The following is a 27149-nucleotide window of genomic DNA, read 5'->3' as shown; positions in this document are numbered from 1 at the left end:
GGTCTTCTACAGCCCACTGCCAAATCAACACAGCGGCAGCATATTGCCATCTCTAGTACCCCACAGGCACCAGCGAAGCCCCTTGCAGACCACGTGCCCTGTCATCGGCGCAAAGCGTCGAGCATTAAAAACAAGAAAAATAACCTCTTTCAAGGAGAAGTCTAAAAGCTGCGCTACTCAACCAGCACATCTTCTATTTCTTCCCACAACAGGACTTTTGCAACCGATTCCTTAATTTTTTATTTGGCAATTAGCAGGTTCAATCTAACAGTGAAGCTGCATGCTGTATTAAAGCACCACAGTGGACTGCAGTGGAGTGAGGGGCCTGTGTGTTACAAGGCTAACAAGTTGAGTCCAGCCTAACCTACAGTACTAAAAACACCAGAGCTGCTCCACATGACGGCCCTCCAGCCTCCACCACTGTGACCAACCTGCACCTTCATGGCTTAATGGATTCTGCTAGGTTTCAGTTAAATAACTGGGGAGCTGCAAAACTCTCTAGTAGAGAAGCCTGGAAGGGCTACAGGCCCAAGTAGCACTGAAGGTCACACTGCATGCAAAACAGCCCTGGGACGCAGTGGTTCCCAGACTGGGGTCCCCAGGGCTCCACCAGGGGATACGTCCAGGGTTTCCCCTATATTGTGTAAACAAATACCGAGCTCTTTCACACTTGTCCTTGAATAAGGTGTCTGGACCTCCTGAAGGTGATGCCGACAGCCCTTGGGATCCTCACATCACTCACATATCGAATTGGTATGTTTGAATTCCCAGCACTTCATGTAAATTGTCAGGGCAAATGGGAATCAATGTCCTCATGCGCGCCTGTTGAAGAAAAGATTTATCTGAATTAGTGCTGCAAAGAGGAAATTAGTTCCATCTGTCTCCCTCTCACTTTCTCTCTCCTCCTCTCTGTCTGTCTCTCCCTTTGCTGCCCGAAGCCCCCAGCTGCAAACACTAGTCTTATTACAAGTTTTCATAAAGTACTCTTCAGAATTAGTCTTTCGCTCTGCCTGCTTAAAACATTTATCCTAAATAATGGGCTGTGTTACTCCTTATAGTGAAGAGCATCTCTGCAGAATAATGTAATTGAGATGAATTATTAGCTGCGGTATCTTTGTCACAGATGGAAACAAACTCCCGAACATCCTGCCTCGTTTCAGTTGAGCAGTCTTTTGTCCCTTCCAAGGTGCATCTTCTTCAGATTTTGGCAACTTTCTGGGCATTGATTTGGGTTCTGGTGTGAATATCATGTCTTTGCCGAGTGAAGTTTAGCTTGTCGTTCTTTATTCCCTCTATCTAAACCCTGTTTCTGCAGATCCCACAAACCACCTCAAGCAAACACCTTGGATTGAAGACTCAAAGAACCGAGAGCAGCGTTTTCACAGATGTAGGGAACGCATCTGAACCTGTTCTCCTAGCTTTTATTTTGCATTTACAGAATATTTCAGGGATCTATTGATTAATCTCCTGGGACACATGTTAAAGACTTAGAATAATATCAGGCTTGATTGCTTTCAGGTGAAGTTGCCTATTTCATATTTGAAGGCAGCAGGAGCAATTGCAGAGAAATTTCTTTCTGACACTGCCTGTTAGCCCCCTGCAGACGGGCTTGCATCTGTGCTCAGGGATCCTCACACACACACGATGTAAACTATATATAATTCAAAGATTTTAAAAAGAAAGGGCGACAACACAAACCTGCACTACAGGGGATCCTTCCAAAGCTTTTCAACCGCAAGACACAAATTAAATTATGTTTCAGAATTTAGCGAGTACTGCGCCTGTTGTGGCACTGCCGCAGGCAGGAAGATTCTCCAGGCCATGTGCCTCAGATGTCGGCTCTGGCAAAGAGAGGAGCCGCTGTCACAAAACCTCCCAGCCCTCAGCACGAAACCCCCCACTTCCTAAACCCATTATTGCAAATGGAGTGTTGTAAGAGCTCTGCGGCTTGCTCTGGCGTGACAGGACTTCACTTGGCCACATGGCACTCAGGACCGAGGTGGCGCTCAGAAAGCCGAGTGGGCTCTGTAGCTCCCGGGGACTGGGCACACAGGACACGGCGACAGAGCGCAGACAGAGAGCGGGCAGAGGACAGGACCCAGCCTGCCCGAGCACGGAGAGGGAGGACGTCAGGGTGGCGGAGGGGGCGAGTCCTTTGTTGGCAAGGTGCACAATGCATCCTCGATTCCTTTTTAATGCATTCTCCTCCGCCTGTTGCTAAGCGATGAGAGATGAGGGGAAGCAGGGGGATGACATTTTATGAATCTCTCTCTCGCTTTTCTCTCCTCAGCACCATCACCCCAGCCCGGCCCGGCCCGGCCCGGCCCGGCCCGGCGGCGAGAGCCCCCAAGCGTCCTGTGTTTCAGCCGCTGTGTGCGTCAGGGGAAGCCCAGAGTGGGGGGTGACGTGAGGGTGCAGAATAACGCTGACAGCCATGTCGGCTTCCTCGTTTCAGGGGCCTAAGCTCATCAGCAGTGTCTACGAGGAAGGTAAAAATGAGATACATGGCTTTTAACCTTTTTTTTAAATCAAAAGGCTTTGAGGCCTGTGGGTTAAAATGTTTCTAATAGGGTCACGCTTTTGCTCTTCCTTGCTGGTTCTAAATGAATGCAAAGTTATTCATGACAGCGAGGGGAGGCTGAGCACAGGACAGAGTCACGGGCGTCACGGACTGGCAGCAACTGCCGGCATCAGCAGTTCCCTCTTGGAGCGCCGCAGCCTTCACCCCGGCACGCCGAGCCAAGATTTGATTCTTCACTTAGATTAAGAAGCGCGGATGATTATATAACATTAAACAGGCATGAGAACGCACACTCAGCTCGGGCCCAGCAGTGATGCCAGCGCAGTCAAAGTAATAAAGCAATTTGCACTTACACAGAAAAGCTCCCCCTGACAAGCCCAAGCTGCAGCTCCATATCCTGCTCCTTTACAATTAGAGCTGAAGACGTGAAGGACATTCGCTCAGCAGAGTGTAACACACGGAGTTCTGCTTCCCCATGGCTGCAGAGGGAAGAAAAATCAATTTGCTAGTCAAGAAGAAAGTGTCCCTGTGTAGCACTTTTGATTGTCAGTGCTGAAGGTGTCTTATACAACTGGGCCTGAGCTTCTGAAGGTTTGTCCCGGGTCTGAACCCCCTGTCTCAGCTGGTCCGTGTGCTGGGGGGGTGTCGCAGAGAAAGCAGAGAGAGGAGATCAAACAGAGCAGCGAGGAGGAAGACAAGCTGAGACTCCAGGAGAGTGATCCCCAGAGTGGGGACGCTGTAGCCTTCCCCCCGCACACGGGAGGGGTCCCCGCAGGCCTGCAAGGCAGAGGGCGAGGGGGAGGGGGGCTCAACAAGTGAGGTGTGAGGAGGTGAGAGGAGGTTGCCATAACAACCGGGAAGAATCCTGCTCATTCCGCTGAGGCAGCGGCCCCAGGTCTGTCTCCCGTCTCCCGTCTCCCAGCGTTCCTCCCATCACCTCTCCCTGCGGTGAACGGACTGCAGCACAGGAACCAAGCGGCGCTGAATCCGGGCCGAAAACAATCTAGAGAAAAAGACTCAGTACAAAGAGGGGGCTGAAAATGGCGTGCGATTGTTTTTATGTTATTTTTACAGGCAGAAACGGACTGACAGATAAAGTAAAGATACAGACAGAGTATCGGTGCTTGGGCTGGATTATATCAGCGGCATCACAACTCGTTTTCAAATCTCATTTCCCCCAGTGAAATGAAAAACAAAACAGGCCGACTCAGGTACTGACAGACTTTCGCTTGCGTTGATTACTCGCGACAGCATCGCCTCATCAAACGTGTCTCCATCCTGAAACACATCGGAGCAGATTTGCACACAGGCACTGAAAACAAGTGAAGGGAGCTGCGTGTTGTGTGCAGCTCTCTCCTGGAGGCCCCTTTGAAGATGGAGAACCTAACAGACAATACATTAAAAGGTGGAGACAGTCATCACCTGACCAGGTCATCCAATTAAAACATCAAGCAACATCCAACATCTTCTGTCCTGCTCCAGCATGTGTCTGAAGAGCCCCAGCAATTGCTCTGCCACGGCTGGGATAACCAATGGCAACCAAGTGCATCTTTGGCGTTTCCTCTCCAGATGCTGCTCACCTCTGGGTGCTGTAAGGAGAGGGGAGAGAGAGACTAGGTGCGGGAACGCCAATCCAGTCTCACCCATCTCCCCCATCTCCCTCTCCGCCCGTCCTCTGGCTCTGGGCCCAGGGGCTCACTGGAGCAGGTGACCTTAAACGCACTGGCCTCAGCCACTGCGAAGCCTAACCAAGGAGAACAGAACTCTGATTCTGACAGAGAGACAACCACTCTCTTCTATTTAGACATTGAAGAATCTCATTTGATCTCATGACCTCACTCGAAGCCAAATACGCCCTTCTTGTTAATATGTGCAGACGTTTATACACATTTACATCTGGACGAAAATACTCAAAAACAAGAAACGAAGCCATCTGGGACACAGGTGGGGGGTGATGGGGTGCTCCCCTTTTCTTACAGCCTTATAAAAAATCATCTTAATTTTCAGTCCAGGCCTGAGCCTTACAAACTCTCTGTTCTTGAAAAGATGCTGCAAAACCCCTCCCCCCAAGATTGCATTCACAGGGAGAAGCTGCTCTCCACAGCAGTGCGTTAGGAGACGTCAACAACAAGGGGAGCCCAGGACCAGAACGCCAGCTTGGGGAGGGACCGTGTGTAACGTTTAAACGTGCTGCAACCTTGCTGGCTCAGTGGCCCCAGAGCACGGAACTATCTTCTCTAGATGATGTGAAGAGCTGACCAAGCCCTGCAACTCCTTTCTTGGGAACCCAGAGCAGATGGGGACAGGAGGTTTTCTATCTGAACACCACGCTGCACGGTATGAATAATTCAATCTGAATCCGTAAGATCGCCCAACACGGATCACACAAAATGCCCGTGCTGAGATAAAGTTGCACTATTTATAAATAAATATTTAATGCTCCTGTTATATTATGGAACAGGAAAATCCTTTTTATAACTGGCAGGCAATTTTGTGCTTCCTGAATGGAAAACCTGTTATACAGTATGTGTGCGGTAGCTCCCTGGGCACCGTGCTGAACAGGGATGCCCTGTGGAGCTCCCTGTGTGGTTAATGCAAAGCAAAAAGACATCAGGCATCACGTCAAAAATAAACACTGGCCCCACAGTCGCCGGGCAACAAGATCCACAGCTCATCAGGAAGTGGCGACAAGCAGACAGACAGCGAATGACTTGCCTTCCAAGCACTGCTGTGTCCAAACTTTAGCTGTTGCTCTAAAATAAAAAGACAATGAAAAAAACTAATGAGGTGCTCCTATTTTTACAAAACAGCAATATCATATCACACCACAAAATCACACTACTCCCTAAGCAACCATCTGGAGAGACATGTTAAAACAGACTCTACATCTGCAAGATTGGAGGGATTAAAAAATTATCTGCATATGTGTGAGGATCTGTGTGAGTATACGTGCATGTATGCATCTGTGTGAATTGCCATGTGTGTATGTTCATATATATACAGTATCTGTGTGACTATGTGTGATTGTGTGTGTATGTTCATACGTGTGTCTGTGTGAGTGCCGTGTTCACATGTGTATGCTCATACACGTCTGTGTGAGTGTGTGCGTTCATGTATGTATGTTCATACATGTGTCAGTGTGACTGTGTGTGTTCAGGCGTGTATATGTTCATTCATGTGTCTGTGTGAGTGTGTGTTCTTGTGTGGATGTTCATACAGTACGTGTGTCTTTGTGACTGTGTCTGTATGTGCGAGTGTGGATGTTCATACATTTCTGTGTAAGTGTGTGCATTCATGTGTGTATGTTCATACATGTGTCTATGCGAGTGTGTGTTCTCGTGTGTGTATGTTCATACATGTGTCTGTGTGAATGTGTGTTCATGTGAGTGTGTGCTCATGTGTGAATGTGTGCATTCATGTTGTGTATGTTCATACATGTGTCTGTGTGAGTGTGTGTATTCATGTGTGTTTGTGTTCCTATGTGAATGTGTGTATGTTCATATGTGTCTCTGTGCAAGTGTGTGTACAGTATGTTCATGTTACATTTAAGTGTAAATTTGGTTGGTTTCATGTAAGTGACATTCACTGAAATCATGTAACACTGAAGAAAGAAAAGAAAACTGGAGGAGCCAGAAACGTAACATTTCTCAGTTAGTCATCACTGGAAGGTCCTTCCTGTGTTACTCATGTCTTCCTGACGCAGTCAGAGACTTTACACAGTGAAACAGCAACGGGCGTGTTAGGTTTCTCATGTGGGGATGTGATTGCAGCTGCCTTTGCTGTAAAAACTGTGAAGACACACATCACAGGAACCCGCCATGGCAGATTCAAGGAAGCAGAGACAGGTTACATAAAGTGTTTATCTGTGCTTCTTTCAGCATTAACAGATCGGTGCTTTCTTCCACTTCTGAACGGTGCAATCAAACCGTAGGAGGTGGTAAATATGGCTCAGAGTTTTCTGAATTTGGCCTTGGAGATCATCTTTTTTCTTTCTATAGCTCTTGCGATTGGTAATCAGATTGGCTTTACTGTGTCGGACCTCAGGGTAACCTCCCTGCGGCGGTGCCGGCTTCCCGGCGCGATTCCGGCCCAAACGTAACGAACGAGTTCTTTCAGGACCCTATGCAGGCGACACAATCCGGCAATGTGTGGGGAAAACACGGGGAAAAAGCATGCAGGATACGGGGATGAAAACGGGGGGCGTGTCCTTGGTGCGCTGTGTCCGGGGGAGGTGTGGCTGAGGCAAAAAATCCAGGAAGAAGTCCAAGGGAGAATCCAAAAGGAGGCAAAAGTCCAAAGCCGGGCGGTCCATCCAAGACTGACGATTAAAAACAGGAACCAGGTCGGAACCGGCACAGGAACGGGAACAGAAACTAAAACCTTAATGGGACCAGGCGCTTCCAGGTCCCGGACTCGCCTGGTACGGAAACCAGAGCAGAGCCCGGAATGGAGCAAGCACCTGGCTTTTAAGGAGAACTGAATAGGGGGTTGGAACAGGGAGCAGGTGCAGTGGATGAGTAGAAAACAAGGAAGGGCTGGAGCATCCTTAAGAGGAGAGGTTTACGAACGTGACACCGAGAGGACACGCGGGGGTTTACAGGCAGGAAGGACGTGTCTCTCTGGGATGAATCAGGGTCCCCCTGTCTTAATTGATCCCAGGGTCAGCTCTCGGGTGGCTAGCCAGTAGCTCTGGGGGTGCTCCCAGCAAGCTCTCAGCAGGTCCTTCTGCAGACCTCACTGTCATCTTTATCCCAGGCTCCTCAACCCTGACCTTTTTAAGCCCCAGGGCTTAGCATGATGGGGGAAGCAAGCACTTAAGTGAAAAAAACAATTCATGTAAAAAAGCACAGATCTCAAGTCCATCCATTCATTTTCTAACTACTGACCACTTCTTGCAATTCAGGGTCACAGGGGTGCCACAGGTTATTCAAGCAAGAAATGGGCGCAAGGCGGGACACCCCCTGGACAGAACACCAGTCCATCGCAGGGCAGACAGACACAGATGCAGGGCCCCAGAGCTGTGAGGCAGCAATTCTAGATTTCAAGTGACTTTCAGATATTTATTTTTACAGGTAGCTAATTCTCCATCAGTTTCAGAGCCACTGAAAACTATTACTAGCCCAGTAAACAAATTAGGAGCCCAGGCAGGAGTGAGAGTTAGGGTGTAGGGGTGGAGTGGAGAGGAGCAGTGACTAGGTGCTGAACTATGACATCAACCCTCGAGCCCCGTTCAGCTGCGTCTCCGTTTCAAGCATCAGCTGAGCTGCCGGGGGTTCGTTAATGCACTCAGGCGTACCAGATGCAGAGCAGAGGCTTCAACCAGGAGCCTGTCACGATCGTAAACCCCTTCTCTTAAGGACGCTCCAGCCCTTCCTTGTTCAGTACTCATTCCCTGCACCTGCCTCCGGATCCTGCCTCTCGTCCTATAAAAGCCGGGCGCTCACTCTCTTCCGAGCTCTGCACTGGTTCCCGTACCAGGCGAGTCCGGGACCTGGAAGCGCCTGGTCCCATCAAGGTTTTAGTTCCTGTTCCTGTTCCTGTTCCTGTTCCCTTGCCGGCCCCGACGCGGTTCTTGTTTTAATCTCGTCTGTCTTGGATGGATCGCCTGGCTTTGGACTTTGGATTCCCCTTTTGGACTCAGTTCCCGAACACCAGCGCACCATGGACACGCCCCCTGTTTTCATTCCCGACTCCCGCATGCCTTTTTCCCCGTGTTTTCCTCAGTAATCCCCAGATTGTGTCGTCTGCATAGGGTCCGGAAAGAACGCTTTCGTTACAGAGCCTTCTCTTGAAGGTCACAAGCCAAGACATAACTCCCCCCTCACCCCAGCAATGCCCTTTTCTGTACATGGCAACAGGGAGCAGGCCTGGCTAGCAGCAACCGTGCCAATAAGTTGCCGTGGAAACCGTGGATCCCTGAGTGACCTGTGGCCTCTCTGTCCACAGAAAGCGAAACTGTGACTCCTATTACGTCTCCCTCTCACTCTGTCATGGGTCATTCCAGCTTGGCGACATAAGTGAAAAGCATTTTCATTGCAGCAGATATCAGCTGGTGAAAATCCGTGTTACAGTATGATGTGAAAATCCGTGTTACAGTATGATGTGGAAATAATATTCTTGACAATATTGCCTTAGCGACAAAGTAACATTGACAGAGCACTGCTACAACATTCACCTGCCAGCCTAGGGTTCTGTGACATTCTGACACCTTCAGAAAGAGCAGGAAACACCAACAAGAAATAACTTCTAAATGCACACACAGCATCAATGTCACAACAGCTACAAAGGTGTTGGAATTTCTGACACAACTGAACAGCACCCTTGGGAATCTCTTAAAAACATTGCGCAAGACTTAACCAAGCAGCAGCCACTGATGATTCTGGTTTTAATCATCGTTAACTGGAGACCACGGCTCTGCCCTGATCACTCCATGGCCTGAGACCCTCCTGCTGCCCTCCAACCTGTTCTGGAATCCCAAAAAATGTACGAGAGTGAAATTCCCTGATGAAGACCAATAATGATCTACAATCCCATTTCCCTTTGGATGAAAACCCTGTCTAGCTCAGTCACTGTGGAGAAAGTACACAGCTTGACTCCTGAGAAGATCAGGTCCCTAAGCTTTCTAAGTTTCTGCATTTCTTGAGCTGGGACAAGTTAGAGAGAAACATCATTGTCCAGTGTCCTGATCCCTCAGAAAACTGCTAGCCACTGAGTCACTGGCATTCGACTTCTTTATCGTGTACAGGAAGAGTGTCAGAAGGTTCCCTGTAATTTTCAGCCTGTGGATGTTGCTGTTCACATACGTGCCAGCATGCTTGCAGTTTGTAAACCTCATTCTGAGGCATTTTGGCATCACAGAAACCTATTGAGCTGCCCTCCCTCCTCCCTGGCTCAGCTCCACTCCACCCCAGCTGTCTCCTGCTCCTAATCCCTGATGCTGTATTTCATCTCCTACGGCACAAAACAGGACCCCAGTCGTCAATCTTGGCTGCTATGACAACAAAAGCTGTAATCAATCACCCCTTCCCTGTTCTACACAGTCTCCCACAAATTCCAGCTTGTCATGTGTCCCGAGTTATATAACAAAGTTAGCACTGAGGGTCAGTCCGGAATATCAATCGTCTGTTTTCCTTGGTAATGAATTCTCTGAATTCTTCGATGGGCTCTCTTCTGCTACCTAACATAAAGCATCTCCTGCCACGTCCTGACAAGAATGATTAATTTTGATTTCTTTAAAATCAAAATCCAGAAAATACCCTAATGGCTCCCACCGTGGCAATCGTACCAGCAATTTACAATACTGTACACAAGCTCTGGGGCCCTGAGGTTAAGCAATCACAGAATATTCAACATCTCTCAACTGTGACATCTCATGTATTATTCACTTTCCTCCCAGCACAAGAGCTGCTTATTTTTGGAAAGGGGTGTCCTTGTTCACCTTGGTTACATGACTGGAGAACAGCATTGTTAACATTCAGAGCTACCCTGTCTCCCTTCCAGCTTCCCTGAGCAAATCAGTTGTTCTTTCTTTCACCTTGGGTGTGTTAGACGAGGGCCTCCTTAAAATACATCTTCCCATTTCCCCCAGTGCACTTCCTCAGGCTCTGCAGACATACAGCTGTGACCAAGTCTGAAACCCTCCTTCCAAAGTTTCCAGAGATTTCAGTCAGCTTTAGTTAGCCCTCAGCTCCCTCCAGCCCCTTTACAACTAAAGCACTATGTCCTTCAAAGACAAATGTATGGGCAAGATTATTTTTTATTTTCAATAACCAATACAGAGTTGATGTGAGCAGAAGCTTACCAGTCAGACAATGGGTGCAAGACAGGATACACGGGATACACAGACACCAGTTCCTCTGTGAGAACAAGCATGCACACGGGAGACACATTTTGACACGTCCATGAACCTAGACAGCTGGCCTGTGGACTGTTGGAGGAGAAACCTGCAAACTCTACACAAAAGGCTCTCCAAGCCAGAATTGAACCCAGGACTCAACAGCTATAAAGTCAAGGTGCTCACATCAGCTGCCCAGTTATAACCTTTGTGCTCCAGTTTTTTTTTTCTTAATGTTTATGAAGCTTCATTTCCTCCCTCTCTCTTTGCAGATCTATCCTTTTTTACCTGTTCTGCTGCTCGCTGTATGTCTTTCTGTGCCATAATGAAAAACAAAGACAAAATAGCTGCTGCCATAAATCAGATTGCGCACGAGGCAGCCCAGATGCCCATACTGTAGGTGACCCTGGATCACAGCAGTCTTATAGAGCGTGACGTGCACTGAGGTATGTCTGTTTCCGTGTGTCCCGGCAATAAACAACATCTCCTGCTTGGGTCATGGAAAGGAGAACATTGTCTGGATTACCTCTCAGCTGGTGGCTGGGCAGCACTGTACTAACCAGACTGGTTTTCATAATCTCAATTAATTTGGGGAGACAAACTTAATGAGTATTGATTCCGAGTTAACAAACACAATAAGAGGCCGATTAACTCATAATACCTGCATTGCACCTCCTTAACACCCCCAGCAGTGATCTTCACACCTTTCTAAAGGGAATAAATATACAACAAAGTAGCTGGAAAGCAGCACTTAAGCGGCATTAAGAATCGACTGTGAGGTTTTGAAAGCTACCAAGATTATTTTTATTATTATTCCTTTTATTACTCTGCTTACTCACTGGAGGTCATCTGTGTAGAATGAGCGCCCTGGGTGTCTCCTGGGGGATTTTCTGATTGACTGATCACTGATCTGCGAGTGCTGCTGTTTGTACAGAGTACCGCACTACCACAACATAGGAAATATGGCATAAAGCATTTCTGTAATAATAAAATAATAAAAGGCAAAATCTTGCAGGACAATAGGCCCAAACCAGTTCCCTTGTCGTATTTACAAAATCCTGACAGGAAATGCACAGGGAAGATCCTGCAAACATTTGAAGATACATGCATTTTTACAACAACAGGCATACTTAGTGTCTGCGGACTGTTGAACCATTCGACAAAGCGTGTTTTTAAACACACACATACGCACGTACACACGGGCGTGTGAAGCTCACAGGATATGGGGGGCTGAAGTCAGAGAGAGGGGCAAGTAACCACAAGAGCCCTGGAGGGGAGTTCAAGCTCCAGGGCAGAGCAGGTCGCTACGCGTCTCAGCAACAGCAGCACACACAACGAGAGCACCTGGCCTTTGCAGCGTGTGACTCATCCCGGATATTGATTCAATTAACCTATTAAGACTATCAGCAGCCTCTGAGACGCAGAGCCGCAGCCTGAGCCACACGGAGGCAATCAGACGGCAGCCCTCAGGAAGTCAGGAAGCCCTCTCTCAGAACAGCGGCGTTTCGGCGCTGGAAGAGACGCGGCAGGAAAGCCAAACCAGAGCCGTGCGCTTATCAGGACGACTGGAAGACAGGCCAGCCGGTGGGACTCCCTCAGAGGCCAGCGCCAGGGCATGTCTGCACCCACGGCCTCAAGTGGCCTAGCAGTGGGCGCGTCCTTGACGTGTCCACAGTGGGACTTTTGCATTCCTTCTCACAGGAACCTTGCAGTGTCGCATCGTGGTGAGCTTGGAAAAAAACCCCGCTGTGTATCAATTCACAACAAAATCCAAGTGAGGAGTAAGGTCCTGTCTCAGAACAATGAAGTTGTGCATTGTTAAAAAATAAGTAAGAATCCTAGGAAGTCTGCGCTGTGCTTCTGGAGTGCAACACGCAATCTGTTTTCATCTGCAGGAGAGGAAACCAGAGGGAGGTGAAGCGAGCCCTTTGAAAAGTCTCGTCTGGATTGTTATTTCCAAATTCTGAGTTTTGAAGTAGTTGGAATTGCTGCACTAGAGTTCGACTGCTGCCCCTAGACTGACAATCACTGCAGGACTCCAGATGACATGGCATTCTGTTGTTCTTCATCTACTGAACTCCAGGCTGATGTTGCTGCATGCTGAACACCCCCATGGACAGCTGTATTACAGGCCCTTTGCACTGCGCCAGCAGGATGTGGCTAACAGAGCAGCAACTCAAAGACCCAGCTGCTGTTTTCCTGCATGATGGCGCAGGATCAGGCCAACTCTTCCTGCTGAGAAGAGGATGTGGGAGAAGACAGTCCAGCAGAGCCGTGTGGCCCTGCAGCCTTAACATGGCACTGGGTGTTCAGGTCTGCTGATGTGCACCATCACACAAGCACCGTATTAGAGCGGGGGCAGCTGTCCGCTGGCGTGGCCTCAGAAGATACACAGGCCTGCAGTGGGCTGTGGTCTTCTGAGAGCCCCGATCAGCACTACTGCCACTGCTCCTGCACTCATAGCTGAGCAGCTGTGTGCTGTGTGCACCACAGATAACACCTTCTCATCAGCTCTACTCCATCCCTACGGGCTGTATGAAACACTCAAAAGGCTTGATTGTCCTTTTCAAGATTAAATCATGTTAAGCAAGGCATCATGGGGATTATTGCTTTTAGTGTATTCAGCACATTTCAGTTTCCACACTCCACCATCACCCTTCATCTAAAAGAATGGAATTCGGAGTTGCCTCTGGAACATTTGTATGTAGTGTACACATAATACTGGCACTTTTTCTTCATTCCAGAAAAAACACGCACATCCACAAATGGGGTAGAGAGTCTCTGTGTTCCTAAACTAAAACACATCTCACTAGAGGAGGAGAGGAGTTAGGCCCTCCACGTGAATTGTGCATTTGTAAATCCTGCAAGTGCCAGGACTTTATGCTAGAAAACAAGAACAACAACTACAAGTGCATTTCCGCAGTGCACTGCGCGTTGTGACTTGGCTGTAAAGAAACGGGGCAAGGCTGTGTCAATTAAATTGAGCACTTTTGCCTCCTGCCAACCAATAACATCCCTCGGGTAGGCTCTGGGTTGACAATGGCTGCGCGCGTGTGTGTGTGTGCACAGACCTCCCTCTCCCTCTCTGCACAAGGACACCGAGAACGTCGTAGTCCCCCCCAGCAGCACGGCGCAGAGCCGCTCGCGAGGAGAAGCCGAGCGCTGCCGCCAGACGCAGCGAGCTCGCGGAGCCCTCGCGCTGCAGCAGCGCCTGTTGCCGTTACTACCGGTCCCGCATGAAGATGAGCTGATGGGAGAGACGCGGCGCAGAAGATGCAGTCGGTCGGTCCTTCCGCACGCACGCACGCCGCCTGTGCTAAAGGTCTCCTCCGGGTGTCTTCTACCGTGGTTTTCCCCGTGCGCTTGAGAAATGAAGAGGACGATTCCCTTGCTTGAATACGGCATTTAACCTATCACAGCGGTCACGGTGAGGACGGTGCAGTTAAAGAACCTGGTTTTCTTGGGGCGGGAGAGTGGAAGGGGGGGGGGGATTCGAAACACACTGTGAATCGGGAATCGGGAAGCGGTGCATGAAGGAAAACTCGTGTGACAAGATTGTGTTTGGGTTCTCGTCGCTCCGTTAATGCCTGACGCCACACCGCTCGTCTCCGCTTGTTCTCCGCGGCGGCTGTCCAATCCGTACAAGCTGCGGTGCTGGCGAAGGTGCTGCTGCCTCCCCCCCCCGTTCCTGGAAACACAAGTCGTCTGCGCCGATGCTCCTGTAGGTGAGGATGACCGCGGCGGCCGCTTCTCCGTACATCTTGTCCGACTGCTGAAGCGCAGGCACGTTCCTGCTCACGAGCGGCTCCGGCTCTGCGTCCTGCTCTTCCGCGGATCCTAGGATCTGAGTGCCGGGCTGAGGCAGCAGGACAACACGGAGGCCGGCTGGACTTTCTTTCTGGAAACGAAGGTTACGGGCTTGGGGGTTTGTTTAGACGTATTGATTTCTGGCTGGCTCGGGAGGGACAGCAGCCGAGCGAGGGTGAGAGAGGAGAGAGACGTGCTTTCCTTTCCGCCGCAGTTCCCACTTCAGTTTTTCAGCAATTAAATCTTTTCTATTGGCAAGAGATTTTGCTGGAGAACTCTGTATTTCCCTCTGCACCTACCCTGCCACGGATTTGGAATTTTCCTTTATTTAGTCATTTTAAGAGGAGGTTTGGCTGCGCCTGTACTTAGCTCTCGCACCGCTGTGGTGCAAGAGAAGAAGCGGACCTGCGCTTTGGGGCCAATAGAGACTTTAAATCGAGGGCTGTGGACTTTTAAGGAGCAGTGGCAAGGTACCCCGCACTTCGCGAGCCGCGGCGTGAACTTTTCCAGCCAGCGAAGGGGCAGCTGGAGCGTGTGTACGACGGTGTGCGCGTGTAGGTAGAAAATGGTGCAATGCAACACTTGGGAACTTAACTCGCGCCAGCTCAGAACGTGCTCCGCGGCTCCCGCTGGACACTCGCCTCCTCCCGGCGGTGCGGACACGTGCGCGTGACAGTAAGTGAGGAACAGCTTCTGTTGTTGTTCTTTTCCGCCCGCGTGCGACTGCGTTTCTCGCTATTGCCGTGTCCTCACGCGGGGCACATACAGCAGATAATAATAAAGAATACACACTATTTACAGCAGGAGAGATCTGGGGAGCAGCAGTAGCCAGTAAATATCAGTCAACGTGCAGGGGGGTGGCTAGTTGGCGGTGGAGACGTGTCACTACTGTAAGATTGCAATCAAGATGCCAGTCATGATTTAAGTCAGGACCCAGCAGCCACAAGCAGAGCGTAGAGGGAGGCTTTTCGAGACTGGACCTGGCCACCTTAGGATCTCTGTTTTTCAAAAAGGCAGGCTCCTCCTACACTGTTCTCTGAACTGCATTCCCACTGTCTTGTAGCTGCAACCCAGAGCCAGCCCCTGAGGTGTTCGGTCGGCTCTCTGCCCCAGGCGATGCCCCCTGCCACCGTGAGGGTGCTGAGCTGCACGATGGGGTGGCCGCTCCTCCTGCTCCGTGCCCTGCTGTCCCTGGCCTTCCTGGCGCTGCTGCCGGCGGGCGCGGCGGGCTCCAAACTGAACTGCCACCGCACCTGCATCTGCGCCAGCAACATCGTCAGCTGCTCCAAGATGAACCTGACCAGCATCCCCAAGGCCCTGCCGGAGTACACGGCCGTCCTGGACCTGAGCTACAACAGCATCACCCGGCTGCGCGCCGAGTGGACCACGGTGAAGCTGCCCAAGATGTCCAACCTCCTGCTGAGCCACAACGGCATGAGCTTCATCTCCTCCGAGGCCTTCCTGTACGTCACCCAGCTGCACTACCTGGACCTGTCCTCCAACAGCCTGCAGCAGCTGGACGAGCTGCTCTTCGAGCCGCTGACCCAGCTGGAGGTCCTGCTGCTCTACAACAACCAGATCTCCCAGATCGACCGCTCCGCCTTCAGCGGCCTGAAGAGCCTCCAGAAACTGTACCTGAGCCAGAACAAGCTGGCCCGCTTCCCCCTGGAGCTGGTCAAGGAGAAGACCCGGCTGCCCAAGCTCGGCCTGCTTGATGTCTCCTACAACCGCATCAAGAGCCTGCCCATCCAGGAGCTCAAGATCCTGCCGGCCTGGATCAAAAACGGCCTCTACTTCCACAACAACCCTTTCGCCTGTGACTGCGCGCTCTACAGCCTGCTGGCCCACTGGCACATCCGCAGGCTCAGCTCCGCGGTGGACTTTAAGGACGACTACACCTGCACCCTGCCGGGGCCCCAGAAGACCGCCGTGAACGTCTTCGAGCTGAACGGCGACTACATGAACTGCAGCGCCGTGAAGGAGGCGGACGAGGAGGTGTACCTGGACCAGACCCTGACCCTCCGCTGTGACAGCCGCCACAGGGACATGGTGAAGACCTGGGTGACGCCCAACCACGAGATCGTCACCTCGGCCACCAGCAACCAGAGCTTGACGCTCCTGGCCAACGGGAGCCTGCAGATCGGCCCGGTGAGGGTCGAGCACTCGGGGCTGTATACCTGCTACGCTGTGAGCGAGACCCTCAACGAGACCCTGTACGTGTCCGTCAAGGTGCACAACGTCACGCTGCAGGCCGGCAACGACACGCTGAACACTGCCTACACCACGCTGGTGGGCTGCCTGGCCAGCGTCGTCCTGGTGCTCATCTACCTGTACCTGACCCCCTGCCGCTGCCCGTGCTGTCCCCGCAACGGGAAGGCCAAGAGCCAAAACGAGGACAGCATCCACTCCTCCACGCTCAGCGCCACGCCCACTCACGACGTGCTGGGCAGCAAGGCGGGGCTGAGCAGGCACGTGGCGTTCGTAGAGCCTTCCAAAGACCTGCAGGGCCAAAACGGAAAGGTGAACCCTAACACGGAGGACGAGCAGGAGAGGAAGCGAGCGAGGGGACAGAGAAGGAGGTCAGACGCCGAGTCCATCAGCTCGGTGTTTTCCGACACACCCATTGTGGTGTAAAGAGATGATGGGCGCATCTCACGTCTGTGCGCGCTTCGCAGCGTCCGCCACCCCGGGGGTGGAACGTCCTACTGTGATTTTTCTGGAAATGGGGGAATTGGGGTGTTGCTCTTCTTGGTCAGTGTTTGAACTAGTTCTCAAGAGCGGTTGACTGCAGTGAGGGCTGTATGTTCCATTAGCCTCGTGTTAGAGACAGAAATAGAGAGACGAAGTTAAAGGAACAAAGAAATAACCCTTTCCAGCAGTTTAATTTGTAGCACTTATCTCTTATACTGTGAAATGGCCTGGTAAACTCTAGTAATGCTGGCAGAAGCTACAAAAGGGAGAAGGGCCCATTAAACAATAATTATAACAATAATTACAATACGTCCCAGAAAAAAAAGAATAAGGAAGAGTCCGTCCATGGGAACGCTGTACATCTATAAATAAGAAACGAGCATGAGACTTGAAGTACTCATTTAATATTTAACATGAATACTCTAATACAAACCGCCTTTCTTCCTACAAAAAAGGGCCGAACTAAACTCCCTGCTGCTGACAGGCAAGAGCACAGTGCTATGAATAGGCCCCTGAATCACTGTAAACGACAAGGGGAAGCTGAAGGAATGGCCACCACCAAACAGGAAACAGTGTTTAATGGCATCAGGTAGCGTAACCAAGCCACGCTGCACTACACTTGGAGTACTGTGCAAGCAAGGGTCTGGGCCGGGCACCTCTGGAGTCCTGTAAAGAAAACATCTCTGGAAAATGAATAACATGTTGTGGTTTTGCTAGCATGGTGATTTACCAGCATGCCCCAAGTCAAACGTTAAGACACATCCAACACATAGCATATCACCTCAAGGAGGAGCGAGGCTGGGCTGCTTGTGCACTGCTGAAGGTACAAGAGGGGTTGTACCTAGTGATGGTGTTTTTAGGTTTCTGAGCTAGAGTTCAAATCTCCATCTTTCAGCACTAGTAAATAATATAGTGAAAATGGAAGGCATCAAAGGCGAAAGATGGAAATGACCCCGATAAGGGGTAGGAGTGAATAAAAAGTTTTTATTTTCTAAACTGATGGCTGAATTGGCATATCTGATAGTCCTGTGCAATATCAGTGTCGGGACACTAGTGTCAGCTTTCTGGCTGCAGGCTTTAGTCACAACAGTAAAGGGATTGAATTTCACAGTTCAAGTTAGTTGGGTTTTTTTTTTTTAAATGGAAATTTAAGCCGGGAAACATACTTTATTGACATTGTTTGTTGCATGGGTATCCAAGGCTGGTGTCCAAGTGTAGGTTAAGAAGGAACTGAAAACATATTGACAGGAGTCCTCAGCTCCTGTTGTACTGGTGATTGCAGGACTAAATGTACTAAAACTTAATGATATGCTTTTACAGGAGGCACAAAACTAATGTCTTTTCCTGGCTTTAATTAAGAACTCTGGGCTGTATTTGTTCTTGATCCTAAAAGCTACATTAATTAGATAATTGAAGGAAAAAATTAATTGGAACCATTTCCTTCTAAGCAAGTTTTACCAGATCAAACGACTTTTTATGTAGTTGAAACATTCTAGGCATTTGTTCAAACAGTCCATACAGTATTGCGGCTGTTCTGTGTGATAAAGTTCACCGCAGAAAAATTAAAAAATAAACAGCATTTAATTGGCTTTCCTTCAGCAAAAGAGATGAAAATGGTCAAAGCAAAATGACGTGGGGTATCTTAATTCTGAGAAAGACAAAACCGCAGGGCTTCAGCGTGGCTGTTTTACAACAATATTACTCACCAGGTAAGAAGGGTCTGCGATAAGCTGAACTCGTCTGTCCCGACAAGCAAAAGATGTCTAAATTAGGTCTCTTAATGGAATCAAGTCATATGCTTGCTTGCTTCTTGTACATTCAGTGTGGTAAACAGAAAAAAATGGCAGCTTGCTTTTCTAAACCCAGCTACCACAGTCCCGTGTCAGCGTGCTCTCTGTCCCCCAGTTGAACTCTGTTCCAGCGCCTCAAACCATCCTTGTCACACAAAGTCGAAACCGAGACCCAGCCCATCGGGACGGACTGCTCTGTATTCTCATTGTGCCTTTAATCGCCGTCAATTGGAAACGAACCCGCGTACCAAAGAAGTGGGGGGAAGAGAATGTAAATAAAATTAAATCACGGGAAAAGAGGAAATTTAGGACTGTCCTCTCCAGAAAAACAGGATGGGCATTAAATATATCTGGGCGATGAAAGACCAGTGAATCTCTCTGTTGTGTTCATTTATACAGATGCATTTTTCACAGAACAGGGGCATTTTAATTTGGGAGGAAGGCTGTGAAAGGCCCTGAGATCCCTTTTCTCTGTGTTTATTCTCAGACATGTTTTATGCCAGAAACTGGGCAGATTTGTATCACTGTGATCATGGTCGAAAACTCGCAAAATATGTTTTTTTCCTATATAAGTTATTAAAACGGTGAGGAAAATAACCATTTTGTGGGAGGATGTTGGATAAATCTTCAACTCTCTAGGACAGAGCGCACTAGAGTTCCTCCACTGCTTGCTAGGGGTGAGGGGGGCTCCAGCAATTGTACTGCAGGCAAATGAAGAGTAAAGGAGGATTCTAAATTATGAATATATATCTTGTCGCCCATTACCAGTTAAGAAGCAATCAATCAAGTCTGTCACTCTAAAATCTTAAGACATTGGAATCAGGTTAAATTGGTCAAACAAGATTAAGGTTTGCCAGTTCCTCAACATCTTCTAAAATGTACTATAGTACATCAGGTCTAGCATGATGACTAGATTCTTGATTCAGAGTCTAGATTCAGATCCTTTTTTTAAATGTATACTATTCCTGGAAAATGTAGATAGATTCTGGTACTGTAGGAGTCTAAAATAAGCTGCCCAGCCATGTGGTTGAAGCTGATACTCTGGCTTCTTTGAAGAACCGTCTGGATGAGATCCTGGAATCAATGAACTATCAGCCACCAAACGGGCTAGAAGAGTCGGATGGTCTCTTCTCATTTGTAAGCTTTCTTAAAGTAAGAAAAAAACTACAAACAACAACAAAAAACAAGTATTAGCCATATCATACTTCTTGAATGTTGATATATCTTCTGACTGAAAAGATTTTGCACTGTATGTAGTATTCATCATTTATTGATTTACTTATAGAATAAAGAAGTTTATAACTATGTGTATCTGCTCTGAATTCTGTTACTGGTCCAACAACTGAGACAAAAGGCCTGGATTTTCTCTGTGCATTCCCACTGTGCATGGCTGTGCAAACAGCAGTATTGGGCTGCTTCCCAAAGCTGCCGAGCTGGCCTCTGGGAACACTGCAACAAAGTCCCAAAACTGCACAGAGACACAGTTGACCTCTCCTTTCCTTAGTTTCCCACAACTCCGAGATCCGATGGGCTAGAACACACCCCGGCACGGCTCACTGCAGAACGAACGATGTGGAGGGAGGCCATTTGCAGCTTCACTCTCCAACAGCCAGGCGTTTTAAGCCATACTGCATTGTAATGCCAGCTTAATTAAGGGCTAAATCAGACACTTCCTGAAAGCGACAAGAGAAGGACAGCGATCCCCAGGAGAGAGTTAAATGATCCGAAGTTCTGCGAAATGCGAGCCTCTTCGATTATTCAGGCCAGAGCACAAACCTGCTGGGCCCACTCTGCCACAGGAGCCAGTCGTGCCTCCTCCAGGGCCCCAGACGGAGCAGCAGAACCACCAGAAATGCCCCCAGCGCGGCTGAGCAACCTAGCAGCAGTTTAATTTGGACTAGCAAACGGGAAATCAGGATCTTTCCTTTTCACCTTTCAGCCATGACTTGCTTATGTAATACAAAATTACAGACTGCTCCACATTCCCTGTGCTTATAAAAATAATAAGTTGTAGTGGCACTCAAAAGGACATGAGAGCTATATTTTACATCCAGGGCACAGAGAGGACAAACTGCTCTTTTTCCCGCAGAAAATTGCCAGGTAATTCTTCCTTGCTAGTGGTGTTCCTGTACTTGTCTGGCAACAAATGTTTCAATCGATACCCGTTTTTCAAAAGGGTTGTAATAAAGGCTTGGAACAGCCTTTCTCTGTGTAATAGAAACAGTGTAGATGCTTTGTTTTTGTTAGTCCTTTCAGCTTCTGTCTGCATCTGTGATAGAGAAAAACATTTCAATGTCTGTCTTGGGTGTTAGGGCCAGCTGTCGGACACTCCTTTATTCGGTGCTGAGTGGAATGATTCAGTGTCTTAAGAAAATGTTTAAAGTGTGTGTACTATGTGCCGAAATCCTTGTGGTTAGGCTGTGTGTAACTGTCGATGATGTTTAATATGTTTACAAGAGCCAAAGTGTAGCTCTTAAGGTGAAATATGTGCTGAATATGCTGATATGCGCAGTGAAACAAAGCTTGCATATATGATGCCAGCTCTTCTGGCCACAAAAGCTGGGGGCAAACTGGCAAAGCATCTATTTTTAAAAAGTGCCCCCAGACTCTGCAAAGCAAAGTTGTCAAAGCAGAGGGAAGACAAATCCTTGAGGGGCGCAATGCCCACAAAGATCGCTGTTGCCCACACTCCTCTGGCCGTGCCCAAATAGTGACAGGCAAGGACAGCGCCCAGCTAACAGGGCAAAACGCTCCGGGTCCCAGAGCCGCAGGAATGCTGAAACATGGTTATGTTCTGTTAGTTTTTGCAAGGTTATGACGGTGTTACTAGAAGAATTCAGTATGGTTGTGTCAGACATTCAGACAACGCCTGCAGCTCAGTTACAAACTCTGAGAATGTTCACGCTGCATGTGCTGAATGTTTTAAAGGTTTCTGCTTATTTGCATATGCTGCAACAAAACTGGAAAGAATATTGTTTCTACAAAATCCCCTACAGTCTGAAATATCGCACTGCTGCAACGCACAGCAGAGCCATATATTTTTAGGATGTTACCAAAACATTGGGTGCACTGAGTAGGCAATGGGTTGAGATTTCCTGAGTTTCTTTAAAGTCAGTCAGTTGTTTCTCAAGGTAAAAAAAATAAAGCCATTCAAATACTAGCAATAATGAAATACCACAGAAAAATGCCAACATAGCATCACATGCACACAAAACATTTGAATCAAACCTCCTGGTTAAATAGAGTAATTGACTTGATGCATGTAAAAATGAAGGACAAATCCATTGCCAAGCAGCTGACACCTTTAATTGTTCCCATTCCCTGGCAAGATGAAGTGCCGTAAAGGAACTGAGAGAACAAGTGTGATAAACCCTTCAGACACTGTCTGGTTGCACTGAGATGCTCTGGATTAAGGCACAGCAACATCCAACCTGCTGTGTAAAGCCTCTGTCAGCCAGCCAGTATTACTACCTAAGAGGCAGAGCTGTGAGAACGAGTTCACACCTCGACAGAATACACACCCACATTTCAGCATCATGTCAAAGGATTCTAGAAGCTACGCAGCTTGCAGGAAGATTCACCCACGTTACACAGCCAACAAAGTAAACCCCAGCTTGAAGGGCAGCTGTTTGGTGAAGTCAATGTTAAAAAAATCCAGTTTTTAAATGTTAAAAAACACAGCCTTGCAAAGACAGAAGTAATCTTATTTCAGGGCTATTCTGGGAAGTTTTCCTACAGGAGAGTTTTTGGTGGTACAGGACCTGGACAGGTACCATCAGGTTCCTACAGGGCCAACAGTAGGATACAATCTCCTGCAGATTCCTAAGCTTTGTTAGGTTCCAACATGTTTCATCTACGAATCTTACTTACTTTACAATAGTTTTTACCTGCTTTTATTGTGGTCCAGAACAGTACACCTCTACTTGTTTAACATGATGTAAACAGTCCAACAGGAAGGCAGCAGAAGGTGCAGCAGGGCACACAAGTACCCAAGTCCATATTCTTTCTCGAGATGTCTAAAAGACGACAATATGTGATAATAACTGTCTGGTGTGATTTCAGCAAAGACCAGGGTGCTCAGCACAGCCAGACTGTACCGCCCCAGACCCACGGTCCACCTGTCTGTGCAGAATGAACCATTTGCTGTAACAGTGTAATAACTGTACTGTACATGGGATGCATCAGAAAATTCACAATGTCTGCAAGTGTACAGTTATCCATCTCCCCTGACAATGGAGGTTCTAGAGACTATATCAAAATAATTTAAAAATAAAAAAAACAATTTCTGATTACAGGTATTGTATTTTGTATGTGTTACTTTGTCCTGTGGAGTTTTTAAAAGGTGAAAGGTGCAGTCAATCAAAACACAACTGTAACTGAAATTCCTTAAGGTTTCAGGGATATAAGTGTCCAGGGGCTTTGCCTTCAGAAACAGCTGAGGGTGAAAGCTCCCTGACCTTTAGGAGGGCATGCAAGAGTCACACTAGGAAGAGCTGTAGAACCCCAGGCATTGCAGAGCAGCAGAACAGTAAACCTCCACCTCCTCCCTGCTGTTGGAGGAGGCACTGCCTGCTGAGGGGCCTGAGAGACTGCTGTCTGACCCTGGCTGGTGTCAAGCGGGGCAAAGCCATAGAAGACCTTTGGATCTACTGGATCTCCATTCTGGGCTCATGTCAGGACGCTCGTGTGCTTTTAGGGACTATGACTCTGCATGTAGGTGTAGCCACATACACTGCAGGTGCCTGTACAGTGGTGAGGTATAACCTCACTCCAGCTTGCTGCACTGAGCTGCAGAGCCGCCCTGTGCTAACCTCAGCCATAACACAACATGACACTTACATGATACAGCACTGAAGGAACTAGGTGACCAAGAGTTGACTAAAGTCCAAGTTTGTCTGTGAAACATGCAGGCATGTTTTGTTACTCAGTCCCAATCAGAAGATCGCTTTACATGAGAAGGACACTAGGAGAAATGAGACGATACATGGAGGGTTAAGTCAATGTGTGGAAGAACATCTGAAGGACTGAAACAGGCTGGATGGGGGTCTGGCTAGGTGGAGGAGAGTGTCTCCAGCGATAACTAGTGTGATTAGACAAGAATGGGCGACAGATGACTTGATTACCCCCGTGGAAGCTCTTACCATCTCCTGCTGACCTGAGCTACCCTGCAGAGACTTCAAGCTCTGACATCTGGAGTTAAAAATGTCAGACCCATGTGGCGCCTTTCTTCTTTCAAGCCTGAGCTGGTATTTGGGATGCCAAGCCAGGAAGAAGAGCTCAGTGAAGCTGGCCCAGATGCTCACGTTAAAAGTCGATGGATCACCATAACACAACTGAGAAACTGAGAAATCCTAGCAGGGAGGAAGTCAATTATTGCAATCCCTGGTGATGACTTAGCATCAGCCTTTAGACTTCCCTCCTGGACATCACTTCCCTATGAACGCATCTGTCACCAACTGGCAGGTGTGACTTCATGGCCTTTTCTCCTGGGACTCCGAGCCAGGCTGGACCTGGAATCTGGATCACGTCATCCTGACCGGCTCTGGCTAAGTGGGGCTTGGGGAGGGATCGTACACATCCCAGATGAGTGCTATTAATAACAGGAGGAAGAGTCTCAAGTTGCCACAAGACCCAGCTTTTCCCTCAGCTCCTCCTCAGAGGCTGAAAGTGCAAGCCTAGTAAATAATTTACTCTCCCATGTCACACGGAGGCAGCAGTTCCTGGGCAACAGCTCAACAAAAGGAGGTCGAATTTAGCCAGCAGTACGGGGCCCAGCTGTTGAGAAAAATTGCTTTGCATCAAGGAACTTAAAAAAATACTTTAAAATTTTAAGGTCAATTAAAAAAAAGAGTTTAAAAGTGGATGGGCGCTGAAGAATGAGTTAAGATAAGCCTGACCTCCGCCTCACAGATCTGGCAGCAGTGCAGATCCCTGTGCTTAGTGAATGATCTCAGCACATCTCAGAGACTAAGCAGGCATGTGTCTTGTGGGAGCCTGAACTCGCATCCTGAAAGGAAGGGAAGAAAATGCAACAAGTATTGCAAGTAGTGCTGATGGAAGACCAGTAGGAGGTACCCTTCCCCCCAGACTCAAATCCTAATGCAATACTACAGCATAGAGACAGGGAGCACCGTGTTGCAGCATGATGCACTTTTTTTAAGATGTTGTGCATCTCATGCTTGACATGTGAGAGTAAAGTCCACACACCAAGGCCAGTCAAGGCTTGAGATTGACCTCTCTGAAGTAAATTCCTGCATCTTCTCTGGTGACAGTGTTCGCCTCTGCTCTGCCTAAGGGACACTGCCACTGACGGAGACATGTTTGTCATAAATCCTACCAGCGAACACAATGCATAAATATTAGTGTCATTCTTGGAATGAAAGGGTCAGTGTTGGTGTGCATGAGCAGAGACTTCTATTCTTCATCCCTTTGTCAGACTGCCAGTCTGGAAGCCATCTTCCTGAAGTTTCACTGAAGCAAAGCAAGAAAAACTACACCCAGATGACATCAGTCTCTGGATGACATCTAATCCCCTGAAGCTAAATAGCGGCAAAACAGAAATGTTACTGTTTACTGGTGGGTACCAATTGTCTGGACAAGCTGGAGAGCTCCACAGTAGTGGTGGATGGCTTCCCCATTCATGTGTCAGCTGTTGTGAGGAATCTGGGAGTCACACTTGGGCCTCTCCTGCCTTTTGAGCCCTATGTGAAAAATGTGATTAAGACAGTTTTTTCCCATTAGAAATACTGCTTGCATTAGGTGATTTTATCCATGTTTAACACTGAGTGCCTGATTCATGCATTTATAACACCAGGTCTTGAATTTTTGCAACTCTTTGCCCTATGGGCTCCCTAACATTCTTCTCAGTAAGTTGCAATATGTCCAAAACTCTGCAGTGAGACTACTAACTCACACCAGAGCTTGGCAGCATATCACTCCTACGCTTAAGTCTCTACATTGGTTGCCTATAAAATCATGTATTCAATACAAGATCCTGTTACTGACTCTCAAGGCTCTAAACAATCTGGCTCCATCATACATCTCTGAACTCCTCCATGTTTACACTCCCTCCCGTGGGCTCCGTTCAGTTGAAGCTGGTCCTTTTCTAACTGTACCCAGGAGTAAGTCTTGGGTTTTTGTGACTGTGCTGTTTCTGTCACTGTTCCTTTATTATGGAATGCCCTTATGCTGACTCTTCACCTTTCTTCAAATGCAAACTCAAAGCTCACCTCTTAACCAGGGCCTGTGTCTGATCGACCTACATCCTATCCTGTTTGTTTTTGTTTTGTTTGTTTTTTTTTACTTTTTACAAATAAGTTATTATGATGATCAGTAGTAGTGTTGTCCTCTGGTACCACATAAGGCCCATTTCTGTTTTGAAAAGTCACTTATTTACTGACAGACTCAATTCCACACTTGAGACATTAGAGATGTCCACACCTCACTGTTTCAAACTTACACTCTGACGCCACCAGCTCTTAAACGGTTTATAAACCCATCGCCATTTTCGTCAACACCTACCGGGACCATACCTTTACAACCGGAAATGGTTCTACTGAGACGTTCTGGCCGACGCGTGACCTTTATATATACGGCGGAGCGGCACGTAGTGGCAGGAATTAAATATGGTCTGTGTGCAGGTAAAAGATTTATACAAAGTGCAAGGAATTTGAAATCACAAGGGGAGCACGTTATGTTCAAGCAACATTTGTATTTGATCAAAATGAAGTAAAAGCAATTAAATACAAGGAAATGCCTGAAAATATACCTTCAACAAAACGTCCGTACTGTGATGGAAATATTTAAATAAGGCATCACGCAAAGGGGCTTGAAGTTTAATACTCTTTAACAATCTTGATGTTGGAGGGTGAGTCAGCCTCTTCTCGGAAAGAGAATTCAGTTTTTCTTTAAAGACGATGAGGGGGTTTCTACTAAACCCCTGCAGCCAAAGCGGAAAAGCAATTAGAGCTACACGCTTTGTCTAGAGATACTGTTGTGCACCGTCTATTTTACCTTATGATTAAAGTAATTTTGTGCTCCTTTAAACAGAATTAATCCTTTTTTTTCTAAAAAAAAAAAAGGGCTCTCTTGCATTTCTACTCCACAGAAGTATTTGCTTGTGAGGGGGAAGACGGATCATGTAGCGAAATCAATTCAACATTGTGCAACAAACACAGAAGCCTGCTGTTGTTGTTTTTTTTCTTGAACAGAAATCACATAAAAAATACGGAGTCACATCAGTTTCAGAATCGTGGTTTAAGATTCGCAAAGCGCGATTCAAATTTGTTTTAGTGACGGTGGGCCGAAATGTTTTGTTAGATTTGTCCGCACCGAACATCTTAGAAATGCAGGTACCGGTATTAAACTGACGACCAAATGGTGAGAAACGTTAAACTGCCACCTGCGCCGTCGTGTACCTACATTTAAATTAGCCGAGCGGTTATGCACACCTCAATTGTATTGTCCTAGCACGGTGCCCTGGAGGACCATCAGTGGAGCGCTGTAC

At 48.0% G+C, this 27149-nt stretch overlaps 1 protein-coding gene across 1 annotated transcript; it reads left to right on the top strand.

Moving 5' to 3' along the window:
• Positions 1-15230: 15230 nt before the first annotated feature.
• amigo1 (adhesion molecule with Ig like domain 1) lies at positions 15231-19948 on the top strand. The gene has a single exon (XM_088921188.1). It carries the CDS (start codon positions 15279-15281, stop codon positions 16794-16796), a length of 1518 nt encoding a protein of 505 aa, XP_088777314.1. The 5' UTR covers positions 15231-15278; the 3' UTR covers positions 16797-19948.
• Positions 19949-27149: the final 7201 nt, after the last annotated feature.

Source organism: Atractosteus spatula, chromosome 7, assembly GCF_055471065.1.
Source record: "Atractosteus spatula isolate fAtrSpa1 chromosome 7, fAtrSpa1.hap1, whole genome shotgun sequence".
Classification (NCBI taxonomy): domain Eukaryota; kingdom Metazoa; phylum Chordata; class Actinopteri; order Semionotiformes; family Lepisosteidae; genus Atractosteus; species Atractosteus spatula.
This window is presented reverse-complemented; position numbering and strand designations above follow the sequence as displayed.